This window comes from Neophocaena asiaeorientalis, unplaced genomic scaffold, assembly GCF_003031525.2.
Source record: "Neophocaena asiaeorientalis asiaeorientalis breed wild unplaced genomic scaffold, Neophocaena_asiaeorientalis_V1.1 scaffold607, whole genome shotgun sequence".
NCBI classification, from domain to species: domain Eukaryota; kingdom Metazoa; phylum Chordata; class Mammalia; order Artiodactyla; family Phocoenidae; genus Neophocaena; species Neophocaena asiaeorientalis.
The window spans coordinates 694,087-718,418 of record NW_020173405.1 but is presented as its reverse complement, the minus strand read 5'-3'; the positions used below and the strand labels follow the sequence as shown (position 1 = coordinate 718,418).

At 40.0% G+C, this 24,332-nt stretch overlaps 1 protein-coding gene across 6 annotated transcripts in view; it reads left to right on the top strand.

Moving 5' to 3' along the window:
* Positions 1–24,332, top strand: part of GTF2I (general transcription factor IIi) — a 102,000-nt gene that overhangs the window by 14,755 nt on the left and 62,913 nt on the right. For all 6 annotated transcript variants that reach the window (XM_024747179.1, XM_024747177.1, XM_024747178.1 and 3 more), the window contains exons 2-8: positions 9,727–9,830; positions 14,233–14,371; positions 17,476–17,610; positions 18,809–18,992; positions 19,161–19,189; positions 22,207–22,261; positions 22,764–22,807. In XM_024747179.1, coding sequence (XP_024602947.1) covers positions 9,732–9,830; positions 14,233–14,371; positions 17,476–17,610; positions 18,809–18,992; positions 19,161–19,189; positions 22,207–22,261; positions 22,764–22,807 — 685 coding nt within the window. In that variant the 5' untranslated portion in view covers positions 9,727–9,731. The remainder of the gene's footprint in view (positions 1–9,726; positions 9,831–14,232; positions 14,372–17,475; positions 17,611–18,808; positions 18,993–19,160; positions 19,190–22,206; positions 22,262–22,763; positions 22,808–24,332) is intronic.

Genomic DNA, 24,332 nt, shown 5'->3' with positions numbered 1-24,332 from the left:
CTGACCTGATCCTTAATTTGAAGCAGAAACACATTGAAAATTTAGAATATTTTAGAAATCAACATAATCAGAAATATTGAGAATCTCAATTTTTTGTTAGAGTGATGATGGCCTGTGTGAAAGTGTTTTAATTTATTTTATTTATCTATTTTTGGCTCCCTTGGGTCTTCGTTGCTGCACGTGGGCTTTCTCTAGTTGTGGCGAGCCAGGGCTACTCTTCATTGTGGTGCATGGGCTTCTCCTTGCGGTGCCTTCTCGTTGCGGAGCACGGGCTCTAGGTGCGTGGGCTTCAGTAGTTGTGGCATGTGGGCTCTAGAGCGCAGGCCCTGTAGTTGTGGCGCATGGGCTTAGTTGCTCTGCAGCATGTGGGATCTTCCCGGACCAGGGCTGGAACCTGTGCCCCCCCTGCATTGGCAGGCGGATTCTTAACAACTGCGCCACCAGGAAGGTCCCTGAAAGTATTTTAGAGTTCTCTTTGACTCACTGTAAAATTTCTTTTTATTGTTTTGCTGTTCATCATTAACGGCAAGGATCAATAAATTAAAAGCAAAAGTGTGGTCAAATAAAAACACTTACATGAAATTAATTATGGGCTTATTTTGAGGTAGAATGGATCAGTGCGGTAAGGACACAGATACACCTAATCCCTGAAATGGATCTCCAATAAGAAACACAAGAAGATTTTAAAGAATGGCTGGAGTCTGTTTTCAGAGACATAAAAGAAGGCATTGCTTCTATTAAACTGTAGCTGACAGGATAAAAGATAAAAAGATGAAACAGCAACAGGCCAATTAAGTTCAGCTTTGAACTTAAAGGAGAATTAAAATCAAATCAGGGAGACAAAAGATGAAGTCAAAAAAAAGTTCAGAATTGAAGAATTAAGGAAATTGAAAAAATGGGAAAGAAAATGGAACGGACTCTGGTAGCTATTATTTTTGTGTACTGGCACACTTTATCAACCCTTTTCTCCTGATAACAGTGTCCTGCTTTGCCTTTTAACTGCTTACCTTCCTATTCCACGTGGTTCTGGCTAGACTGCCAATAACAGTGTATCCCAGGTAATCTTGTAATGACTAGCCACGTGGGCTTGGGATAGGCCCGTGACACAAATCCCCAGAATTTTTGTGCAAAAAATAGCAGGAAGATATGATAGTACGCTGCCTCTAGGATCACAGTATAGGTGTGTGGTAAGCATAAAGATGCGTGTGGCCATCATTGTCTTAGGAAAGAAACCTATCTGCTCGAGAAGTGAGGCCTGCAGGGAGGGAATAGAGAGAACTCTAATGATTATCTCTTGTGTTCCTTGATCTAGCTGTGTATAGAATGAGTGCAGTGTTTAGGCTGAATAGTTAAATAAAACAATAAAAATTCCTTTGTTCACTTGTGGTGGTTTGAATTGGGTATTTGTAATCTTGTAGTGTAAGATAGTTCTGGCTAATTCATAAATTGTTCTTGAAAATAGAAGACTATTATAAGTCAGTTGTGGTTCCCAGAGTTGGTGGGACTAATAAGAATGTTCTAGAATTATAAAACAAAACTTTTGTAAAAATACCAAAAAGTTGATAAGATAGGAATTTTGAAGAGCTATTATGAGAAGCTAATATTAAAAGGAAAATGGGGGAGTTCCTTGGCGGTCCTGTGGTTAGGACGCCTCACTTTTCTGCTGCAGGGGGCATGGCTTTGACCAGAACTAAGATCCTGCAAGTTCTGTGGCGCAGGCAAAATTAAAAAAAAAAAAAAAAGGAAAATGGGAACTAATGGTAGAAGTGGGAATCTCTTTTGCCCTAAGGGCATCTGCCAATTTCACCATATGAACTTGAGTTTTGAAAACCGTGTGAGATGAGAGGCTGAAATCAAAACCCAGAATCTGCACAAAATTCAGGGGACAGATAGACCCTTCCCCTCAATAAGTTGAGACCTCAAATTGGTTAAGGCTGATTAAGAAATAAGCCAGCTTGCATCCCTATTTGTGGTCTGGGTTACCATCTCTGGGTGATTCGAGGAACCTAAAGCTTTGGATTATGGTGATCCCAGGCAGGTATTGTTCCCAGATAATAGGTCTCATATTTAAAACAGTGTTTTGATGTAAAATGACCAGCATACAGTAAAAGACAATCAGGCATACATGGGAACGAGAACCATGAGTTTGAGCTAGAACTATGAGAAACATCAGAAATACACCTGCAAAGACTTGAGATTTTTGAATTATCATAGACTGTAAAACAACTACCCGTACTATGTTTAAAGAAATACGTCAAGCTTGAAAATCTTTAGGGAGTAGGAAACTTTAAATGTGACATGGCAACAAATAGAAATTGTATAAATGAAAATTATAAACAAAATTAAAAACCTGGTGGGTGGTTTTAACCACAGAATAAGTATAAGTGAAGAAGGAATTAGTGAAATGGAAGATAAGTCAGAAGAAAGATAAGTCAGGGAGGAAAAATGAGAAAAATTCAGAAGAGTGTAAGAGATTTAAGGATTAGCGTACATTTAGTCTGCGTCTCTGTGTAGGATAGGAGGTAGACAATGGGACAGAGACAATACCTGAAGAGATAATAACTGAGAATTTGCCACTACTGAAAGATGACAGTCCTTAGCCCAGTGAATGGTAAATGTACTGAATAAAAGGAAATGTGCACTAAACACACACTACGGAGTGAAACTGTAGAAAACCAGACAAAGAAGACATCTTACAACGGGATGAGGATTGGGATTACCTTCAAAAGAGATTCTAGATGATTTCTGACTAGCAACAGTGGAAGCCGAAAGATAATGAAATAACCTCAGTGTGCTGACAGGAAGTATTTGTCAACCCAGATTCTTATCCTAGTTGAAAGAATAAAGAATTTTTAGCAAACAGTAAGTTTGCCATTAGAAAGAAACGAAAGGATTAACTTTAGGCAGAAAAATCTGAGATGCAAGAAAGAATGAGCAAAGAATTTCATAAATATGTGGTTAAATCAAAATGAAAATTAAATTGTTCAAAACAAATAATATTGCATTTAAGAATACAGAATTAAAATACACATACACAAAAGCTGAATAATTAAGGAGCTATATCCACATAATAATGATCAGAATTCTGACAGTTTATGCAATGTGTAGTCATCATCAGAGGTCAGTTTAGTTAGGACCCTAAGCAGATGAGTCACTCAGGAAGAAATACAGATGATAAAACTATGAAAAGTGTTTCTTTAGTAAGCAAAGAATTTCAGCTGTGTAGTAATAATGAGGTATTCATAGTGATTAGGTCACAGTTCTCCAATATGTTGGTGAGACTGAAGAATTTAGTGTTTTTAAACATTTCTGGTAGCAATGGGAAAATTTTAGCATTATGTATTAAGAGGTGTAAAGATTTTCGTGCTATATTTCAGTATTAAATTTTTAAAATACAGAAATAAAAAGGCAAAAGCCAATTTTATGAAGATGTTGAGAGAAATCGTGTGATTCCATTTCGATGGGCTATTATGCAGCTGTTTAAAGAACTGGTTCTGTAAGAATATGTAACATGACAGGTAGATGGTGCTAGTTGATCACTGAGGCAAGGTCACTGTACTCACAGTGGGTTAGGCTCTTTGTAATTTTACTAATTTATTCTGAGAATCTGCATCCCGGATGTCTTGTGTATGCATTTTAACTTTACTATATCATAAAACTGTACTTCTCTGTTCCTTTTCTGTGTTCTTTTTCTCAGGCTACGTTGGTACTCTGTTCTATGGGGATACTCTTGTAGCAATAATCCTTGGAGATTGGGACTTCCCTGGTGGTGCAGTGGTTAGGAATCTGTCTGCCAGTGTGGGGGACACGGGTTCGAGCCCATGTGGTCCGGTTGGATCCCACATGCGCGGAGCAACTGGGCCTGTGCGCCACACTACTGAGCCTGCGCTCTGGAGCCCACGCGCCACAACTACTGAAGCCCGCGTGCCTAGAGCCCATACTCCTCCGCAACAAGAGAAGCCACCGCAATGAGAAGGCTGCACACCGCAATGAAGAGTAGCCCCCGCTTGCCGCAACTAGAGAAAGCCTGCGCACAACAACGAAGACCCAACGCAGCCAAATGAATAAATTAATTAAAAAAAAGAATCCTTGGAGATTGGCAGTGAAGAATGCGCACACAGAGTTGGGATTGGCCTTTGTATCCTGGCTCATGTTCCCTTAAGTTTCTTTTCCATTTATTAGTTCATTTTACTATAGCTACTACCGTGGTGGCTCAAGAGGTCATGAGAATTTAAAAGTTTACTCAACATAGTTTAATTTCTATAGCAGTATAGTTTTTGTGATAATGGAAAAGTTCTGTATCTGTGATTCTTCACTACAAAAGTCACTAACTACATGTGGCTGCTAAACACTTGAACTGTGGCTAAGACTACTGAGGAACTGAATTTTCAGTTTTACTTAATCTCGATTAATTTCAATTTAAGTAACTACCTGTGGTTATTGGCTACCATGTTGGATAGCATATCTCTGGAGGGATACCTTCCAGCTGTTTCCTTGACTGCGGATTTTCTGCCTTGGATTATGGCCTCCTTCCTTACAAAGAGAGATCCCCATTTCTCTCCACACCACCCCTCCTTTACCAAGACAGCATCAGAGATAAGAAAATCGGGAATAAATACATTGTGGTACAAATCCCAGAAGTCATTTTCTTGTCTAACATTGGGCTCATCTTTTTTTTTTTTTAAGTTAGTTTCCTGTAGTGCGTGTGTGTGTTTCTTTAATATTTACTTATTCATTTTTATTTGTTTTGGCTGCAGTAGATCTTAGTTGCGGCACACAGGATCTTTGTTGGGGCACGCAGGATCTTTGTTGCAGCACGTGGGGGTCTTTTTTTTTTTTTTAACTGTGGCATGCGGACTCTTAGTTGAGGCATGCATGTGGGATCTAGCTCCCCGAACAGGGATCGAACCCGGGCTCCCTGCATTGGGAGTGTGGAGTCTTACCCGCTGGACCGCCAGGGAAGTCCCAGGGCTCACCTTCTGAATTGTCTCAGTTCAGTTTTTCTTCCTTCTCTGTGTTTAAAAAGATTAAAAGGGATCTACCATTTTTATATTTACTGTTTTATGGCGGACATGATCATCTTGGTCATTTTCCTTTTTGTTCTAAAGAACTAACTGTCCCATTTTAGGTACTTTAAATTTTTGTTTCATGGTCACTTTATTTTTATTTTATTTTATTTTTTTGGCCGTGCCGCATGGCGTGCGGGATCTTAGTTCCCTGACCAGGGATTGAACCCGGACCCTGGGCAGTGAAAGCGTGGAGTCCTAACCACTGGACCGCCAGGGAGTTCCCCATGATCTATCTTTCTTTTCTTTTCTCTTCTCTTCTCTTTTCTTTTCTTTCTTTTCCTTCTTTTCTTTCTTTCATTTTTTTCTTTCTTTCTACCTACCTACCTATCTATCTATCGCTGCATTGGGTCTCAGTTGTGGCACGTAGGATTTTCATTGAGGCAGGTGGGATCTTTCATTGAGGCGCGTGTGGTCTCTCTGTTGTGGCATGCGGGCTCTAGTTGAGGCCCGCGAGCGCAGTAGTTGTGGAAGTGAAGGTTATTATGGAAAAATAATACGCCTTGTCCATTTTGACTGAGCCACATTTTACTATAAGTTTACTTAAAACTTATTTATCCAAGAGAAAAGAATAGGACCTGGGCTGTTACGGAAAATAATTTCTATCATCTAACCATTCTCTTGCTTGATACTGCCTTTTCTGTTTTGGGAGACAAAATTCTTTTTGTTAACAGATACGGGGATGTGTCAGTTTTTTTATTATCACATTTTATTTCCTAAGTATATATACTTCATTAGTTTTTTGCGGTACACGGGCCTCTCACTGTTGTGGCCTCTCCCGTTGCGGAGCACAGGCTTCGAACGCGCAAGCTCTGCGGCATGTGGGATCTTCCCGGACCGGGACACGAACCCGTGTCCACTGTATTGGCAGGCGGACTCGCAACCACTGCACCACCAGGGAAGCCCATTCATTAGTTTTTGATGCCCAAATCTAGCCTAGCAGTTAATTCACATGCTAACACATGGTGGAGCTAGATCACAGTTTCATTTATCTATCTATCTATCTATCTATCTATTTATTTATGGCTGTGTTGGGTCTTCGTTTCTGCGCGAGGGCTTTCTCTAGTTGTGGGAAGCGGGGAACACTCTTCATCTCGGTGCGCCGGCCTCTCACTATCGCGGCTTCTCTTGTTGTGGAGCACAGGCTCCAGACGCGCAGGCTCAGTAGTTGTGGCTCACGGGCCCAGTTGTTCCACGGCGTGTGGGATCTTCCCAGACCAGGGCTCGAACCCGTGTCCCCTGCATTGGCAGGCAGATTCTCAACCACTGTGCCACCAGGGAAGCCCCACAGTTTTTAATAATAGGGAAATCATCCTCTTTTTTTTTTAATTGAAATTTAGTTGATTTACAATACTATAGTAATTTCAGGTGTACAACATAGTGATTCAATATTTTTATAGCTTGTACTCCATTTAAAGTTATTATAAAATATTGACAATATTCTCCTGCGCTGTATAATATATCTTTCTAGCTTATTTATTTAATATAGTAGTTGGTACCTTATAATCCCTTATCCGTATCTTGCCCCTCCTCCTTTCCCTGATGATCTTTAATAATAGGGAAAAGGGGGCTTCCCTGGTGGTGCAGTGGTTGGGAGTCCGCCTGCCGATGCGGGGGACGCGGGTTCTTGCCCCGGTCCAGGAGGATCCCACGTGCCGTGGGGCGGCTGGGCCCGTGGGCCATGGCCGCTGGGCCTGCGCGTCCGGAGCCTGTGCTCCGCAACGGGAGAGGCCACAACAGTGAGAGGCCCACGTACCACAAAAAAAAAAAAAAGAAAAAAAATTAGGGGAAAGATTTACATACATTTTTAGCCAAAATGATTTTTCATGCTAACAGCTCACCATGTTCTGTAATATTGGGCCTTCAGTTAAGGAACACCCAGATGTCTTTAGTAAATTAACTTATATACACAGATTTATTTTTAGAATTTCTATTTATGCTTCCGGTCATTAATTTTTTAGTCATCATTTCATACTAGTTTCATTTGATTATTTGGTCTCTTGCTAAAACTTAGAATTAACCAAATTGAAAAGGGGTACTTTTTAATAGGCATCTAATTTGCATGATATTTATAGAAAGACAGTTCTTTTAGTATTAGAATTTTTAAAAATTTACTTTAGGGGCTTCCCCATTGGCACAGTGGTTGAGAGTCTGCCTGCCGATGCAGGGGACACGGGTTCTTGCCCCGGTCCGGGAGGATCCCACGTGCCGTGGAGCAGCTGGGCCCGTGGGCCATGGCCGCTGGGCCTGCGTGTCTGGAGCCTGTGCTCCGTAACGGGAGAGTCCACAACAGCGAGGGGCCCGCGTACCGCAAAAAAAAAAAAAAATTTGCTTTAGGTTTTGGCTTCTTAGAATGTCTTTATGGGATGTATTTTTGCCTTTTAATTTTTAAATTTTGATGAAATAAATATGACATAAAATTTACCATTTTAGCCATTTAAAAATGTACAGTCCCCCTGGCATTGAGCACATTCACATTGTGGGTTTTTTTTATTCTATGGGACACGGGTTCTTGCCCCGGTCCGGGAGGATCCCACGTGCCGTGGAGCAGCTGGGCCCGTGGGCCATGGCCGCTGGGCCTGCGTGTCTGGAGCCTGTGCTCCGTAACGGGAGAGTCCACAACAGCGAGGGGCCCGCGTACCGCAAAAAAAAAAAAAAATTTGCTTTAGGTTTTGGCTTCTTAGAATGTCTTTATGGGATGTATTTTTGCCTTTTAATTTTTAAATTTTGATGAAATAAATATGACATAAAATTTACCATTTTAGCCATTTAAAAATGTACAGTCCCCCTGGCATTGAGCACATTCACATTGTGGGTTTCTTTTATTCTATTAAAAAAATTTTTTTATACATCTTTATTGCTTCACAATGCAGTCTTAGTTTCTGTTGTACAACAAAGTGGATCAGCCATATGCATACATACATCCCCATATCCCCTCCCTCTTGAGCCTCCCTCCCACACTCCCTGTCCCACCCCTCCAGGTCATCGAAAAGCACCAAGCAGATCTCCCTGTGCTATGCTGCTGCTTCACACTAGCTAGCTCTTTTACATTTGGTAGTGTATATACATCAATGCTACTCTCACTTCACCCCAGCTTCCCCCCCACCCCTTGTCCTCAAGTCCATTCTGTATGTCTGTGTCTTTATTCCTGCCCTGCCACTAGGTTCATCAGTACCATTTTTTTTTAGACTGCATATATATGCATTAGCATACGGTATTTGTTTTTCTCTTTCTGACTTCACTCTGTATGACAGACTCTAGGTCCATTCACCTCACTACAAGTAACTCAATTTCGTTTCTTTTTATATCTGAGTAATATTCCATTGTATATATATATATATATATATGCCGCATCTTCTTTATCCATTCATCTGTCAGTGGACGTTTAGGTTGTTTCCATGTCCTGGCCACCATAAATCGTGCTGCAGTGAACACTGTGGTACATGTCTCTTTTTGACATTCACATTGTTGTGTGACCATCATCACTATCTATCTCCGGAACTTTTTGGTCATCCCAAACTAAAACTCTGTATACGTTAAATAATGAATTGTCATTGCTCCCTCCTTCTAGACCTTGGCAACCAACATTCTACTTTCTGTCTCTATGAATTTGATTATTATAGGTAATCTCATGTGAGTGGATCACACAGCATTTATCCATTTGTGTCTGGATTATCTCACTTAGAATAATATTTTTAAGATTCATCTATATTGTAGTATGTATCAGAACTTCATTCCTTTTTAAGGCTGAATTACATTCCATTGTGTGGATAATATATTTTGTTTATTCATCTGACAGTGGACACTTTGGTTTCTACCTTTTGGCTGTTATGAATAATGCTGCTGTGAACTTGAGTGTTCAAATATCTGTTCAAGTCCCTGCTTTCAGTTCTCTTGAGTATATACCCGGAAGTGGAATTGCTGCATCATGGAAAATCTGTTTAATTTTTTAGAGAGCTACCAAACTGTTTTCCACAGTGGATGTACCATTTTACACTCCTGAGAGCAATGCACAGGGGTTCTCATTTCTCCACATCCTTGCCAGCACTTACTATTGAATGGTCTATGTGTTTGTATTTTTATAGTGCTTGAAATTCAGCTGAGCCTCTTTGCTGATGCAAAAGTATCAGACAGTGTTTTCTAAAGAGAATGTATTGTAAAGGAATCTTAGCTCTTATTTGTCCTGCAGCCTATTTACTTCTTAATAAGAAAGGAGGAATTCTCTTCACCCAACCTCAGTCGACTTAGCCCACTCTTGAGTAATCAGCGTGCGCATGGGAGAATGGGGAGGTTGTGTCTATTTCCTATGTGGAACTGTGATAAACTATCACTGGATTGTGAAGTGCATCACCTCTTCCTCATTGGGAAATTTTTAAACTGGTTCTGGGTGACACCTAAATTTATTTTGGGAGGTGATGCTGACCTAGTTTTATGGAACTAAAACTAGACGGAAAGTTGGGGGTTAGAGTCTCTCTCTTATAGGATAACAGGAGTTTGGGGCAAATATTGATAGATTACTTGGTTTTTAAGTCTTATTTTTTCTCTTAAGCAAGAAAACTGTAAATTAGGCAATTTATGGAGGACCCTCACAGCTCTAAACATATGTTGAGCAAGACACTGAATTTCTACCACTCACTTTCCTAATACTTCTCTTTCTTAGGGATCATGGCCCAAGTAGCAATGTCTACCCTGCCCGTCGAAGATGAGGAGTCCTCGGAGAGCAGGATGGTGGTGACATTCCTTATGTCTGCTCTTGAGTCCATGGTGAGATGGCTTTGCAGTTCTGTAAAGTTTTCCGTAGTTGGATAAGATTGGGCTTGTGAATGATATTGATTTGTTTTTGGAAAACATACACTGTGTCTATTATTTTTAATAAATACATACTGTTTTTGCTTGAGTAATAGTTATGGATTTAAGCCTTTCAAATTTTATTGCATGTTTCAGAATGTTCTTAACTTATCTGAATGTGTAATTTTTTACATTTAATTTCAATTTTTTACCTCCCAGTATCTTAGGCATCCCTTGTTTTGTAAGCATTAACTTTGAATTTAAGTGTAATATTTGAAGTTACTCAGAATGAGTTTGTATGTTATAATGTGGTGCTGGTGTCTTATTGTATCTCTGTAAAGAACATTACCACAATTTTGGGCCATAAGAGCATATTAACTATTTTACATCTATTCTTTATTTTATTGTGCTGTGCTTCACAATTGTCTGAATTCTGTGACCTTCTACCCAATACGTAGTGTGTTAACTCTTTATTTTTAAAAATCTTATACACATAATTGCAAAATATTAAGTAGTATTCTTTTGCTGTACTTTTATATTACTATCATGGTAGTAATTCAGTTGGCTTATCATGTTTTTCTGAATATGTATTTGAACTCATAGCTTTAAGAAACATCAGACTTAAGTATTTTCTGACACGATGAAATGATATATTCTGAGCAGGAGGATGCTGTGTATTTCCTGTCTTAAGCATTGACTAGGATTATATAGCATCTAACCTCACAGTTCTCAATATGACATAGTTTGTGGAATCTTTTTTGTTTTTCTGTTAGGGCATTTTTTTTCTTCTTTCTGCTGTATAAGAATTAAAAAAATTATCTCCTTAAAGAAAGAAATTTTAGAATGGTTAGTGGCTATATATACTATTACTTTTTTTTTTTTTTTTTAAGTATTTGTTTATTTGGCTGCACCAAATCTTAGTTTCATCATGTGGGCTCTTAGTTGCAGCATGTGGGATCTAGTTCCCCGACCAGGGATCGAACCCAGGCCCCCTGCATTGGGAGCATGGAGTCTTAACCACTGGACGACCAGGGAAGTCCCTACTATTTCTTTCTTTCTTTCTTTTTTTTTTTTTTTCCTACTATAACTTTCTGACTGTCACTTATTTCTTGCTTTTGGTCATAAAGTTAGCCAAAATTTGTGGCTGTAACGTTAAATAATTTAGAGATTAAATCCTATTCTGTTGATATTAAATAATTTTCTTTAATACTACTCTCTATGTAGAATGAAATAGGGTCACATAGGACCCATTCCCTTCCTTAGAATGTCTTTATAGTTTTCTCATCTTTGGCAGAAGTAAGAGGATCTCTCCTCCTGTTCCCAGTTGTATACTGTGAAGTATAATTTATAGGTGTATAGGTCAGCTTCATCCTTCTTCCTTTGTCCCATAGATTTCTTTGATCTAATCCTTAGACAGTACATGAATCTTGCTTTACTGTTTCGTAAATGCTGCCTTTGGGGACAGGGTTGTCCAACTAAGAGTGTGGATAGTGCAGCAAGAATGCACCGTCATTGATCACAAGGTAGTAAATAATAGTTCCTTACAAGTGAGCAGTCATGGTACATCTCATAGGTATGTACCATATAACATATCATAGAAACGTCATATAACAAAATTACAGTACAGCATTGTTTGCCGTGCTGGAACGATTGTTGGCTCACCTCGGTCACAAGTTTTCTACTGTGGCTTTATTACAGTTCATTTCTGATCGTGACAGTAGGTATAAAATTATTCATTTGAGATACTGTTTTTAAGCGATATTATTCAAGTAATTTCCATTTAAGAAATTAGGGGCTTACCTGGTGGCGCAGTCAAAAAAAAAAAAAAAAAAAAAAAAAAAAGAAAGAAATTAGAGGGTGGTAATTGTACAAATCAAAAACAAATGGAGGGGGCTTCCCTGGGTGGTGCAGTGGTTAAGAATCTGCCTTCCAATGCTAGGGGACACGGGTTCGAGCCCTGGTCCGGGAATCCTACGTGCCGCGGAGCAACTAAGCCCGTGCGCCACAACCACTAAGCCTGCGCTCTAGAGCCCGTGAGCCACAACTACTGAGCCTGCGCTCTAGAGCCCACGAGCCACAACTACTGAGGCCTGCGTGCCTAGAGCCCGTGCTCTGCAACAAGAGAAGCCACCGCAATGAGGAGCCCACGCACCGCAATGAAGAGTAGCTCCCGCCCACCGCAGCCAGAGAAAGCCCGCACACAGCAACCAAGACCCAACGCAGCCAAAAATAAATAAATTAAATAAATAAATTAAAAAAACAAAAAACAAATGGAGGAAGCTGTAGTTTTCAACAAATGATGCTGAGAACATAGGTTCTTTGGGGGGGAAAAAGTCTTTATTGTGCAAGTTAAACTCTAGATGAGTAAAAATTTTAAAAAATTGTCATATTAAGGGGCTTCCCTGGTGGCGCAGTGGTTGAGAGTCCGCCTGCCGATGCAGGGGACACGGGTTCGTGCCCCGGTCCGGGAAGATCCCACATGCCGCGGAGCGGCTGGGCCTGTGAGCCATGGCTGCTGAGCCTGCGCGTCCGGAGCCTGTGCTCCGCAATGGGAGAGGCCACAACAGTGAGAGGCCCGCGTACCGCAAAAAAACAAACAAAAAAATTGTCATATTAAGATGAACTAAAAGACCAGAAGAAAATATGTATAATTATGTATTTAATTATGTATTCCATAAACAGCTTTTCTATGCCTAAAATCAGTGAGGCACTGTTAGGCATTAATAGAGAAACACTTAACATAGTAGAAAAATAAGCTAAAGTTAGCCTAATTTACAAAAAACTGTCCAAGGTACAATACTCTTAATTTATTTTATTTATTTATGGCTGTGTTGGGTCTTTGTTGCTGCACACAGGCTTTCTCTAGTCGTGGCGAGCAGGGGCTACTCTTCGTTGCAATGCGCGGGCTTCTCATTGCAGTGGCTTCTCTTGTTGCAGAGCATGGGCTCTAGGCACGCGGGTTTCAGTAATTGTGGCACGCGGCTCAGTAGTTGTGGCTCGCGGGCTCTAGAGTGCAGGCTCAGTAGTTGTGGCGCACGGGCTTAGTTGCTCCGCGGCTTGCGGGTGGATTCTTAACTACTGCGCCACCGGGGAAGTCCTAAAGTACCCTTTTTAAATGGTTCTGGGAAAGTTGCACAATAACATTTGCTAGTATATTGTGAGTTAGCTCTTCTAGAAGTGCAAATGGGAGTATCAACTGATAGAACCTTCTTAGAAAGCAATTTTTAGTAGGTTTTGAGAACCTTAAAAGTATTTACTTTCAGAGTCAGAATTTTTTGGCTGTGTTGTTTCATGTCTCTGACTCTGTTCTGAGAAAGTCACTCAAGATACACGTTCCCAGATTAGTATTTCATTGTTATTCTTAGGAGTGATAATTAGAATCAGCAACATTTTCAGTAAGGTTTGCACTAAATGAATTATTGTTTATCCATAAAATGGAATGGTATATGCTCTGTTAAGAGTTTAAAGGATATTTAATGTCATAGGAATATACTCAGTAAAAGTGTACTCATCTAAATGGAATTCCTGGTGTGTACATATGGAGATACTTCTGGAGGTGGGATTATGTGGTGGAAGTTGTAGTGTGTCTTCCAGACCCCACCTCCCCCATTCAGGACTGATGGCACTAATCCCCCAGTTTCTATGAGTGTCAGAGGCTCCCTTGCCCAGGGTCTTTCCCCTTCCTTGGGGAGGCCTGTCCCAGCTCCAGAATTTCTTCGGTGCATATGTGGCAGCTGTTGATTCCCCCTTTGCAGAATCCTGCCCCCTCACAGTGCACAGCTGTTGTTATTGGGAGTGCTTGCCAGTAAGCCTGTGTGCGACTCTGAGTCTGTTCCTTGGATATTTGACCTATAACAGATTACAAATGATTTCTGCCTTTTTTCTTATAAATTGTGTGATTTCTTCTGTTTAAAATCAGGGTTGTTGGGACTTCCCTGGTCGTCCAGTGGGTAAGACTCCAAGCTCCCAATGCAGGTGGCCTGGGTTCGATCCCTGGTCGGGGAACTAGATCCAGCACGCATGCCACAACTAAGAAGCCCCACATACCACAACTAAAAGCCCTCATGCCGCAACTAAAGGATCCCAGATGCTGCAACGAAGATCATGCGTGCCGCAACTAAGACCCGGTGCAGCCAAAATAAATAAATATCAAAAAATAAAATCAGGGTTGTAAACTATCTGTTAGAAAAGAGAGGTCCCTTAAAAAAAATGGGGACTCTGTTGTGTATATGATAACTTAAGGTCAAAACTAGGAACTTCACCTCGTCCACATTAGGTATTAAGGCAGGTCGAGTGATAAGATTTTTTATTCATCCAGCAGAAACAGTGCTTTTAAACATCTGTACATAACATAAGATTTCCTATTTGTGTATTTCAGTGTAAAGAACTGGCCAAGTCCAAGGCGGAAGTGGCCTGCATCGCAGTGTATGAAACAGACGTATTTGTTGTTGGAACAGAGAGAGGACGTGCTTTTGTCAACACCAGAAAGGATTTTCAGAAAGATTTCGTAAAATACTGTAAGTATTGTATTTTTATCTTCGGTATTTCATAAATATTAAACCTAAATATTTATAGATAGCACATCGTATTTTCTTCTAAAGCTGAATGAGATTTATACCCAAAAAGACTTTCTGAAGTCCATGGAGACATTTCAGGATGCTCAAAGTGAATCACTGACATGGTAACATATTAGGGGAAATACTGAAGAGCTTAAGAAAAATGGTAAATGTTTATTGTACCGTGCTCCTTGCTTGACATTACTCTGGATTAGTGAAACATGTTAGAAGGTACAGAAATGTCAAACTTATTAAAATTTCTTATTCAGATAAGCAGGTCTTTCCCTGATACATGTTTGGTGGGTTGGGAAAAAAAAAAGTTTTTGTCTGTGCATTAAATTTGAGTAAGCATGAAGCAAAGTTAAACAGGTCTTCTTGACTCCCTCAGTGGAATCATCTTATCCTTTGTCCTCAGTCAGTTTTGTGATCCTCCATCAGGAGTTCATCCAAGTAGTGTACTTATTTGATACCAGAACAAATGTAGTAGAGAAATTTACTGTAGGGTGTTAATACCTAGGACTTCTCGCAGTGTGACAGTTTTCGTATCTGTGTTTAACGTGCCACTCTCCATAGGTTTTATGTTAACTCAGTGATACAGCATTTTCTTAAACATGTCTATCAGCATATAATATGTATGTCTTTAAGATCCAAACTTAAATTTCCATTATCCAGTTAGATCCAATTCATGATACAACAAGCAGATAATGGGTGACTAAAAATAGTTTACTTAATTCATTAATTTTAATTCTCAATTGTATTTTTTTTCAATTTTTTTTTTTTTTGCGGTACGCGGGCCTCTCACTGTTGTGGCCTCTCCCGTTGCGGAGCACAGGCTCCAGACGCACAGGCTCAGCGGCCATGGCTCACGAGCCCAGTCACTCCGCGGCATGTGGGATCTTCCCAGACCAGGGCACGAACCCGTGTCCCCTGCATAAGCAGGCGGACTCCCAACCACTGCGCCACCAGGGAAGCCCTTCAATTGTATTTTTAAAACTCTTTTGAGCTTTATGGTAGCAATCTGTTTAAATTTTTTTCCATTATTTCTTATCATTTTGAGAATTTTTAAGACTTTGATTATGTTTATGTATTTAAATTTATATTAATAATGTTGCTTTGATTATGTGTATATCAGTTGCCATCTGTCCTATGAATACTGTAATCCAACTGGCAGCTGTGTTTACGTTTCAGTTCCCTATACTGTCTTGCTAATGTGGTTCTTCAGTGGTTAGAACTAAGCATTAGGGGAATTGTCCTCAGTTGCAAATTGTAGTCCCTGCCTATTAGTATTCATTCTTTTTTTTGTTACCAATAATTTGATGCCACAGAGAATAATCTTTGGATATAATTCTTAAGTTCCTAATATTTGTTTCTATAAATTATTCTGCAGACAAGGATCAGTAGTTGTCTCCTGCAACTAAATCAATAGGTGTATAAGTCAGTTTTTTTTTTTTAAATTTATTTATTTATTTTTGACTGCGTCGGGTCTTCGTTGCTGCGCGCAGGCTTTCTCTAGTTGTGGTGAGCAGGGGGGCTACTCTTCGTTGCAGTGTGCAGGCTTCTTGTTGCAGTGGCTTCTCTTGTTGTGGAGCATGGGCTCTAGGTGTGCGGGCTTCAGTAGTTGTGGCATATGGGTTCAGTAGTTGTGGCTCGCGGGCTCTAGAGCGCAGGCTCTGTAGTTGTGGCACACGGGCTTAGTTGCTCCGTGGCATGTGGGATCTTCCCGGACCAGGGCTCAAACCCGTGTCCCCTGCATTGGCAGATGGATTCTTAACCACTGTACCACCATGGAAGTCCCTATGAGTCAGTTTTAGAAATTCTTGGAAGAAAATTCTAAGCTCTCTTTCAGAGTTTTGAAAAGCACTGTCCAATAGAAATAACGTAATGTAAATCACTTAGGTAATTTAAAATTTTCTAATAAAAAGTAAGGAGAAACAAATAATTCATTGTAGTCGTATTTTAAACTGGTGTCTAAAACATCATTCAACATGTAATCAATATAAAAAATTATCAGTGGGGTATTTTGCACACTGTTTTTTGTACTGAGTCTTCAAAATCTAGTGTATATTGTAAACTTACAATACATCTTAATTCGGACTGGTCACATTTCAAGTGCTCAGTAACCACAGGTGTTTAGTGGCTATTGTGTTAAACTTTGCAACAAGAATGTTTTTTGTAGTGATAATCTTGCCATATTTAAGTTTGTAGTTAGTCTTAAGGTATCTTTCCATTTTAAAACTACTGTTATCTAATTTTTACTTTGTAGAATGGTTATAGCTACTCTTATTTCAGAGATAATCACCGTTTCTTATTATTTCCATTCAAGTCATTTATGTCTTTTAGGTGTTTATGTTTTAATTTTTAATTTTTTAACAATTTTATTTATTTTTATTTTGGCTGCGTTGGGTCTTCGTTGCTGTGTGCGGGCTTTCTCTAGTTGAGGCGAGCGGGGGCTACTCTTCGTTGTGGTGCATGGCCTTCTCATTGCGGTGGCCTCTCCCACTTCGGAGCACGGGCTCTAGGTGTGCGGGCCTCAGCAGTTGCTTGCAGGTGGGCTCCAGAGTGCAGGCTCAGTAGTTGTGGCGCATGGGCTTAGTTGCTCCGTGGTACGTGGGATCTTCTCAGACCAGGGATCGAACCTGCTTCCCCTGCATTGGCAGGTGAGCTCCCACCCACTGCGCCACCAGGGAAGCCCCTAGGTGTTTATTTTATTTATTTATTTATTTTGCGGTATGCGGGCTTCTTTCTCAGTGTTGTTGTGGCCTCTCCCGTTGGGGAGCACAGGCTCCGGACGCGCAGGCTCAGCGGCCATGGCTCACGAGCCTAGCCGCTCCGCGGCATGTGGGATCTTCCCGGACCGGGGCTTGAACCCGTGTCCCCTGCATTGGCAGACGGACTCTCAACCACTGCGCCACCAGGGAACCCTAGGTGTTTATTTTTAAAGTTCCTCCTCCTCCCTTTCCTTTCTGTCAAATCATAAATGTTAGTATTAGGAAAAAAAATTCTTAATAAAAAATCAAATATTGAGATAATGGATATGGACCTTATATATCATTAATATTTTACAGGTGTTGAGGAAGAAGAAAAGGCTGCAGAGATGCATAAAATGAAATCAACAACCCAGGCGAATCGGATGAATGTCGATGCTGTAGAGATTGAAACACTCAGAAAAACAGTTGAGGACTATTTCTGCTTTTGCTATGGTAGGGTTATACACTTGAATTTTCTAAAAGATACGTTATACAGTTGACTTTTCTAAAGGGCAGATCACATAATTGACTTAACATTCATGTAACATACTTTTACAAATGAATGGGTTAATTCCCAAATATTGGGTTAACATTACAGATGACCTTTCTTCTTTTTTTTGATAAAGTAGATTTCATGGAAATGACCTTACTTTCTAGTTCCAGTTTGTGGGAGCCCAGAAATAAATGTAGCTGTTAGAGGTTTTGTTTTGTTTTTAATTAAAGAGCAGTTTTAAGGTTCACAGCAAAATTAAGAGGAGGGTACAGAGATTTCCCACATGACCCTGCCCGGCACATGCATATCTTCCCCACTGTCAGCATCCCCACCAGAGAAACTACAGGACACATCACAGATACCTAAAGAGGGCTGTTTATGTTTGACATGCGTGCTGGTCTTACCAAATCCCTGGGAAAAACCACCTTTTGTTAGTCTAATTATGCAGTAAACAGCTCTTTTTAAGAATAAGGGAAAGAGGGGGAGGATATAGGTTGCACTGTGAGGTTGTAGGTAAAACTCAACTCTGGGGAACAGAGTTTCTAGCATGTGTGGGCTCACTGATACAGACAGCTGATAGGATATATTCATTTGTGAATGTAGCATGTGTTTATCTAATAAGTTTTCAATGAGAATATTAGCCAAAAACTGCCTGGTATGTTATGGTAACACTTGGGTTTGTCAGGGTTCCATGTTCTGAGGCTGAATTGCATATGAAAAGATTGTGTTATACCAGGGTGGGGCCGTTGTTCCTTTCCTTTTGCATGGGTTTTATATAAGTGTTTTATATCTTTTTCATTTTGGCCTTTTGAATTCATTTCAGGTTTAGACTTCTGCTAACGTGGGAATAGGGCCCTATAGTATTTGAATGTAGTTTTGAAATCAGATATTACAAAAATATGAATGCCGGGAAATTCCCTGGTGGCCTAGTGGTTAGGATTTCGGGCTTTCACTGTCGTGGCCTGGATTCAATTCCTGGTTGGGGAACTGAGATCTTGTAAGCCGCGTGGCCAAAAAAACCCAAAAAACCAAAAACAAAACCCACGAATGCCATCTATTAAGCCATGATAACTAATGCTGGTTTAGTTTTTTCAAATCTTAACCATTTAATGATTATCCTTTTTTTTTTTTTACCTCATCCCTGTCTCTTAACCTCAGGGAAAGCTTTAGGCAAATCAACAGTGGTACCTGTTCCATATGAAAAGATGCTACGAGATCAGTCAGCTGTGGTGGTGCAGGGGCTTCCAGAAGGAGTATCCTTTAAACATCCTGAAAATTATGATCTTGCAACCCTGAAGTGGATTTTGGAGAACAAAGCAGGGATTTCATTTATCATTAAGAGGTGAAGTACTTTTTCCCTTGCCCTCAACAGTTTATTCCTATAAGGTTGAATATTTAAGTTATGTTAATATGTTTTAAAAATTCTTCTTTACTGTAGAAGCCATTTAAATTTATGCTTTATGATAATTTTGTATATTTACGTATAGTTTTTTGTTTTGTTTTAATGCAGACCTTTCCTAGAGCCAAAGAAGCTCCTAGGTAAGTGATTGTTTTGCTTACATGATAACAGGATGGGTTCCTAAACCTGTTGTGTCAAATTTAATACATTTTAATGATTTCTCCTTTATTTTCTTTGAGAATATGTTGTAAGGCGTTTTAGAGTGGAGTGTTATGGTGTTTATATAAACCAGCGAAAAGTCATTGAGCTGAAAAACCAGAGACTTGTTTTTTGTTTTCAACTCAGCTGCTTGCTTTATGATGTATTCAAGGTTTTATGTTTGCTATGTGTAGGGTCATATCCTGGATCTGCCCTCATTTCCCAGAATTATGAGTGATTTAATTTACATAGTGTTCACCGAGCAGGCACGGAAATATTGGGGATAAGATTGGGTGAAGAGGGGATACAAAACCATGTATAAGCATTAAAGCTTTTTAGTGCTGGTAGTCTAGTGGTGGAGATAAAAACCTGTAAAGTCACCACAAGGAGAGCACAGTGTACACATTGTAGGAATGGTTAGTGGAGGTTCGTTGGAGGAAGCCCAGGAAGATGTTAATGAGGAAGAGGGCATTAAGATGGATCCTTGAAGAAAGAAGAGGATTTCAATAGGACTTCCTTCTGGGAAGGCCAGACATTCCATTTGAAGGGAAAAGGGATATTTAGAAGACTAGTACCCTTTGGAGCCAGGGTTATTTGAGACTTTTAAAAGGAAATAACCGTTGTCATTGGCAACCCCTTAAGCAACGTAAACATGAAAGGGCAAAATAATATATAGACACCCAAGTGTATATTGTTTTCTGATAAGTAACCTTTGTTATTTTCACCATGATGAAAAGATTAATATATATATATTTTTTAATAAATTTAATTTTTGGCTGAATTGGGTCTTCGCTGCTGCACACGGGCTTTCTCTGGTTGCAGTGAGCGGGGGCTACTCTTTATTGTGGTGGGCAGGCTTCTCATTGTGGTGGCTTCTCTTGTTGCAGAGCACAGGCTCTAGGCACGCAGGCTTCAGTAGTTGTGGCACACGGGCTTCAGTAGTTGTGACTCGCGGGCTCTAGAGCACAGGCTCAGTAGTTGTGGCGCACGGGCTTAGTTGCTCCGCGGCATGTGGGATCTTCCCGGATCAGGGCTCGAACCCGTGTCCCCTGCATTGGCAGGCGGATTCTTAACCACTGCGCCACCAGGGAAGCCCGAAAAGATTAATATTTTAGAAGCCTTGTTGAGGTATAGTTGACATGCCATAAAGTTCACACATTTTAATTATATAGTCCCTGTAGTATATTATTGGAATTGCTTTGGCAACTTAGTTGACCCTGTTTATTTCTGGACTTTCTACACAGTTAGTCATGTTGTATGTAAATCAAGATAGTTTACTTTGCAATCTGAATGCTTTTTACTTTTTAATTTTGTTGCGCTGGCAAGGATGTCCAATGCAGTATTGAGTAGAAGTGGCCGTAGCATACATCGCCTTGTTCTTGATACTAGGTGGAAGGCATTCAGGCTTTCACCATTATGATGTTAGCTGTTGGTTTTTGTATACGCCCGTTTTAAGATTGAGAAAGCGTAGATTTATTTGTCATATTTAAATTAAAATTCACTTTTTTGTGCTCAGTATTTTTTTCCCTGAAGTACTCTAAGTAAACTTAAGTGTCCTTAGTTTGCTATTTGTATTTTATGAGGTCTTTGATTCTAGAAACTTGTTCTGAAACATTGGGGCCTGGTGGTTAATTAAAGAATATTTCTATAGGGTGTTTTATAATAATGAGTTGTCCAAGTGGGTGGGTTTGTATGACTCAGGTCTTTTGCCTTACCAACTTTCAAAGTAATTGAAAAGTTGCAATTGTAGTGGGATTGTATTTTCCAGTGTAAAAATTTTTTAACAGGCTTATTGAGATACAATTGACATACAGTAAACTACACTTATTTAAAGTGTACAGTTAAGTTTTGACACATGAATATTCTGTGAAAACCATCACTGCAATCAGGGTAATGAAACATCCTTCACCCACAGGCTTCCTCACACCCCTTGGTAATTCTTCTTTTCTTCTCTCTGCCTCATCCCCAGGCAATCACTCATCTTCTTGTCATCAGCATAGATGTGTCTGCATTTTCTAGATTTTTTTTTTTTAATAGAAATGGAATCTTATAGTATGTACTCTTTTTTGTTTGTTTTGTGATTTTTGCATGTTTCATGGATCAGTAGTTATTGTTTTATTGCTGATTAGTGCTCACTGTATAGTTACACTACAATTTGTTTTCTCATTGACTTGCCCATGAATATTTGGGTTTCCATTTCTTGGCAGTTATAAAGAAAGCCACTATGATATTTGAGGGCAGGTTTTTATGTGGATATATATTTTCATTTCTCTTGGGTAAATACCTGAAAGGGAATAGTGAGATCATATGGTAGTTAGTTACATATTTACCTTTTTAAGACCCTGACAAACTGGTTTTCAATGTGGTTGTTCCAGTTTACGCTCCCACCAGCAGTGTGTGAATTCTAGTTGTTCTACATCTTTGTCATCATTTGGGCGGGGTGGGGGGGTCAGTCTTTCCTCTTTTATTTTCACAAACATAAAATTCCCTATTTTATGTTGTGTAATTCAGTGGGTTTTAGGATATTTATAAGACGTACAACTATCACCGTGTCTCATCACCTCAAGAAGAACACTGTATCTGTTAGCAGTTACTGTTTTCCAGTTCTTCTGATCCAGATCTACTCTTAATAGAAATCTGGCATCATTTATACATCGGTATTGTCTTATTCAGTAATAGTGTATTGGTGTATTTGTTTCACTGATAAGAATAAGAGCTTTCTCATTAAAGGGAGGGTTCTGGAGGGTTGAGGGGATAAAAGCTGTTAGATGATTATCATCCCCATTTACCTTCCTTATAGGGGAGAACGAAGGACACTCTTAAACTAACACCATACTCATTCTGATGACCCAGAGCTGTGAACTCCCTTCCCCAGGTCATTCTGTATTTAGGACCTTTGAAAATATTAGTCATACTTCAAGTACTGGAAGAATCTAAATCTAATTTTCTTTGTACATAGGTGGTCGAGTGACGGTAACAGATGCTGAAAGGTCAATGCTATCTCCAGGTGGAAGGTAAAGCATATCTCATCAGTACTAATGAACCTGTACAACTCAGCAAGTTTTAGTGTTTAGATTATTGAGGTATTAGAATATTAAAAAGCACTGTGTCACACATCTCGATGTTTAATAATGCAGTCGAATCCTTTGGAGGTCCTGTGAAAATGCACTTTTTGACTTAGTAGTTTTGAATGGTAATAGTTCCTGGGTGAAATTGATGTGATTGGTCTGAGGACCACGTTGTGAGTAGGAAGGCCTTATAGTAAAAACACGGGATTTGCTACTCGGTGTTGTTTTATTATACTTTTCCCTCCCATATGGTTGATTGGAATTAAAGTACTAAATTCAGTTGACAGGTTATTTATGCAAGAAGTAAATATGTAAATTTTAAAGTGAGTCAGTTTTGCATTGAGCTTGGTCAGGTGAATGAGTTTATACAGTGAGTTCCAGGACACTTGAGCACTGTGTGAGTGGCCCTCACAATGCAGAGCTTCATCAGGGCTTCTTTTCCTTTCAGTTGTGGCCCCATCAAAGTGAAAACTGAACCCACAGAAGATTCTGGTATGTACTTGTGCTTTTAGACTCAATTATGAAATGTAAGAAGCCTTTTCCTTAATGTAGAAGGTTGTATTTTGACTCATTACTTATTGCTTTGGTGAGAAGTAGACAGAACAAATTCATTCCAAAGGTGATGTCGTTAATGTTACTGTATTATACTAAAACCCCAAGATAGTAATTTGTTTGACAAAGTGGTAGCTAGAAATTCATTGCTAATTACACATTTATAGACAAAATTTATTAATAGTTTTTTCCAATTACACAGGAATAATAATAAATGTCATCTAGTCCTATAGTGCTTTTTACAAAAATCAATATAATATCGTCTTGACTCTGCCTTTTCCCATTGCATTCCCATTTTTTTTTTTACTCCCCAGGGAAACTGTCTTTAACTCTAAGCTGTTTTTGGTATTTAATTCTTTATTTTCATTTTTATTATTTATTTAAAAAAATTTTATTAGCATATAGTTGATTTACAGTGTTAGTTTAGGTGTACAGCAAAGTGAATCAGTTATACATACACATATATCCACTCTTTTTCAGATTTTTTTTTTTTTTTTTATGGCTGTGTTGGGTCTTAGTTGCGGCATGCAGGATCTTTTTTGTTGAGGTATGCAGGCTCTTCATTGTGGCGTGCGGGCTTCTCTCTAGTTGTGGTGTGCGGGTTTTTTTTTTTTTTCCTGTCTCTCTAGTTGTGTGTGGGCTCTAGTCTGCTTCACGTGAGCTCGGTACTTGTTGCACGTGGCCTTAGTTGCCCAACCAGGGATGGAACCCACATCCCCTGCATTGGAAGGCAGATTCTTTACCACTGGACCAGCAGGGAAGTCCCTTTTTTTAGATTCTTTTCCCATATTTAGATCCATTCCCATTACAAAGTATTGCTTAGTAATTCTTTATTTTTATATGTCATTCTCATACTATTTCATATACTTTTCTTTTTATAAATTTATTTATTTATTTTTGGCTGCATTGGGTCTTTGTTGCTGTGTGCGGGCTTTCTCTAGTTGCGGTGAGCGGGGACTACTCTTCATTGTGGTGCGCGGTATTCTCATTGTGGTGGCTTTTCTTGTTGTGGAGCACGGGCTCTAGGCGCGTGGGCTTCGGTAGTTGTGGCGAGCAGATTCAGTAGTTGTGGCTCGCGGGCTCTAGAGTGCAGGCTCAGTAGTTGTGGCGCACGGGCTTGGTTGCTCCGTGGCATGTGGGATCCTCCCGGACCAGGGCTCAAACCCGTGTCCCCTGCACTGGCAGGCGGATTCTTAACCACTGCGCCACCAGGGAAGTCCTGTGGCTTTTCTTTTCTTAATGATGTCCTTTGAAGCCTAGGAGTTTTAAATTTTGATCCAGTTTTCCAAGTTTTTCTTCTGTCACTTTTTTTTTTTTTTGGTGGTAAGCGGGCTTCTCACCGCCGTGGCCTCTCCTGTTGTGGAGCACAGGCTCCGGACGTGCAGGCTCAGTGGCCATGGCTCACGGGCCCAGCCGCTCCGCGGCATATGGGATCTTCCCGGACCGGGGCACGAACCCGCATCCC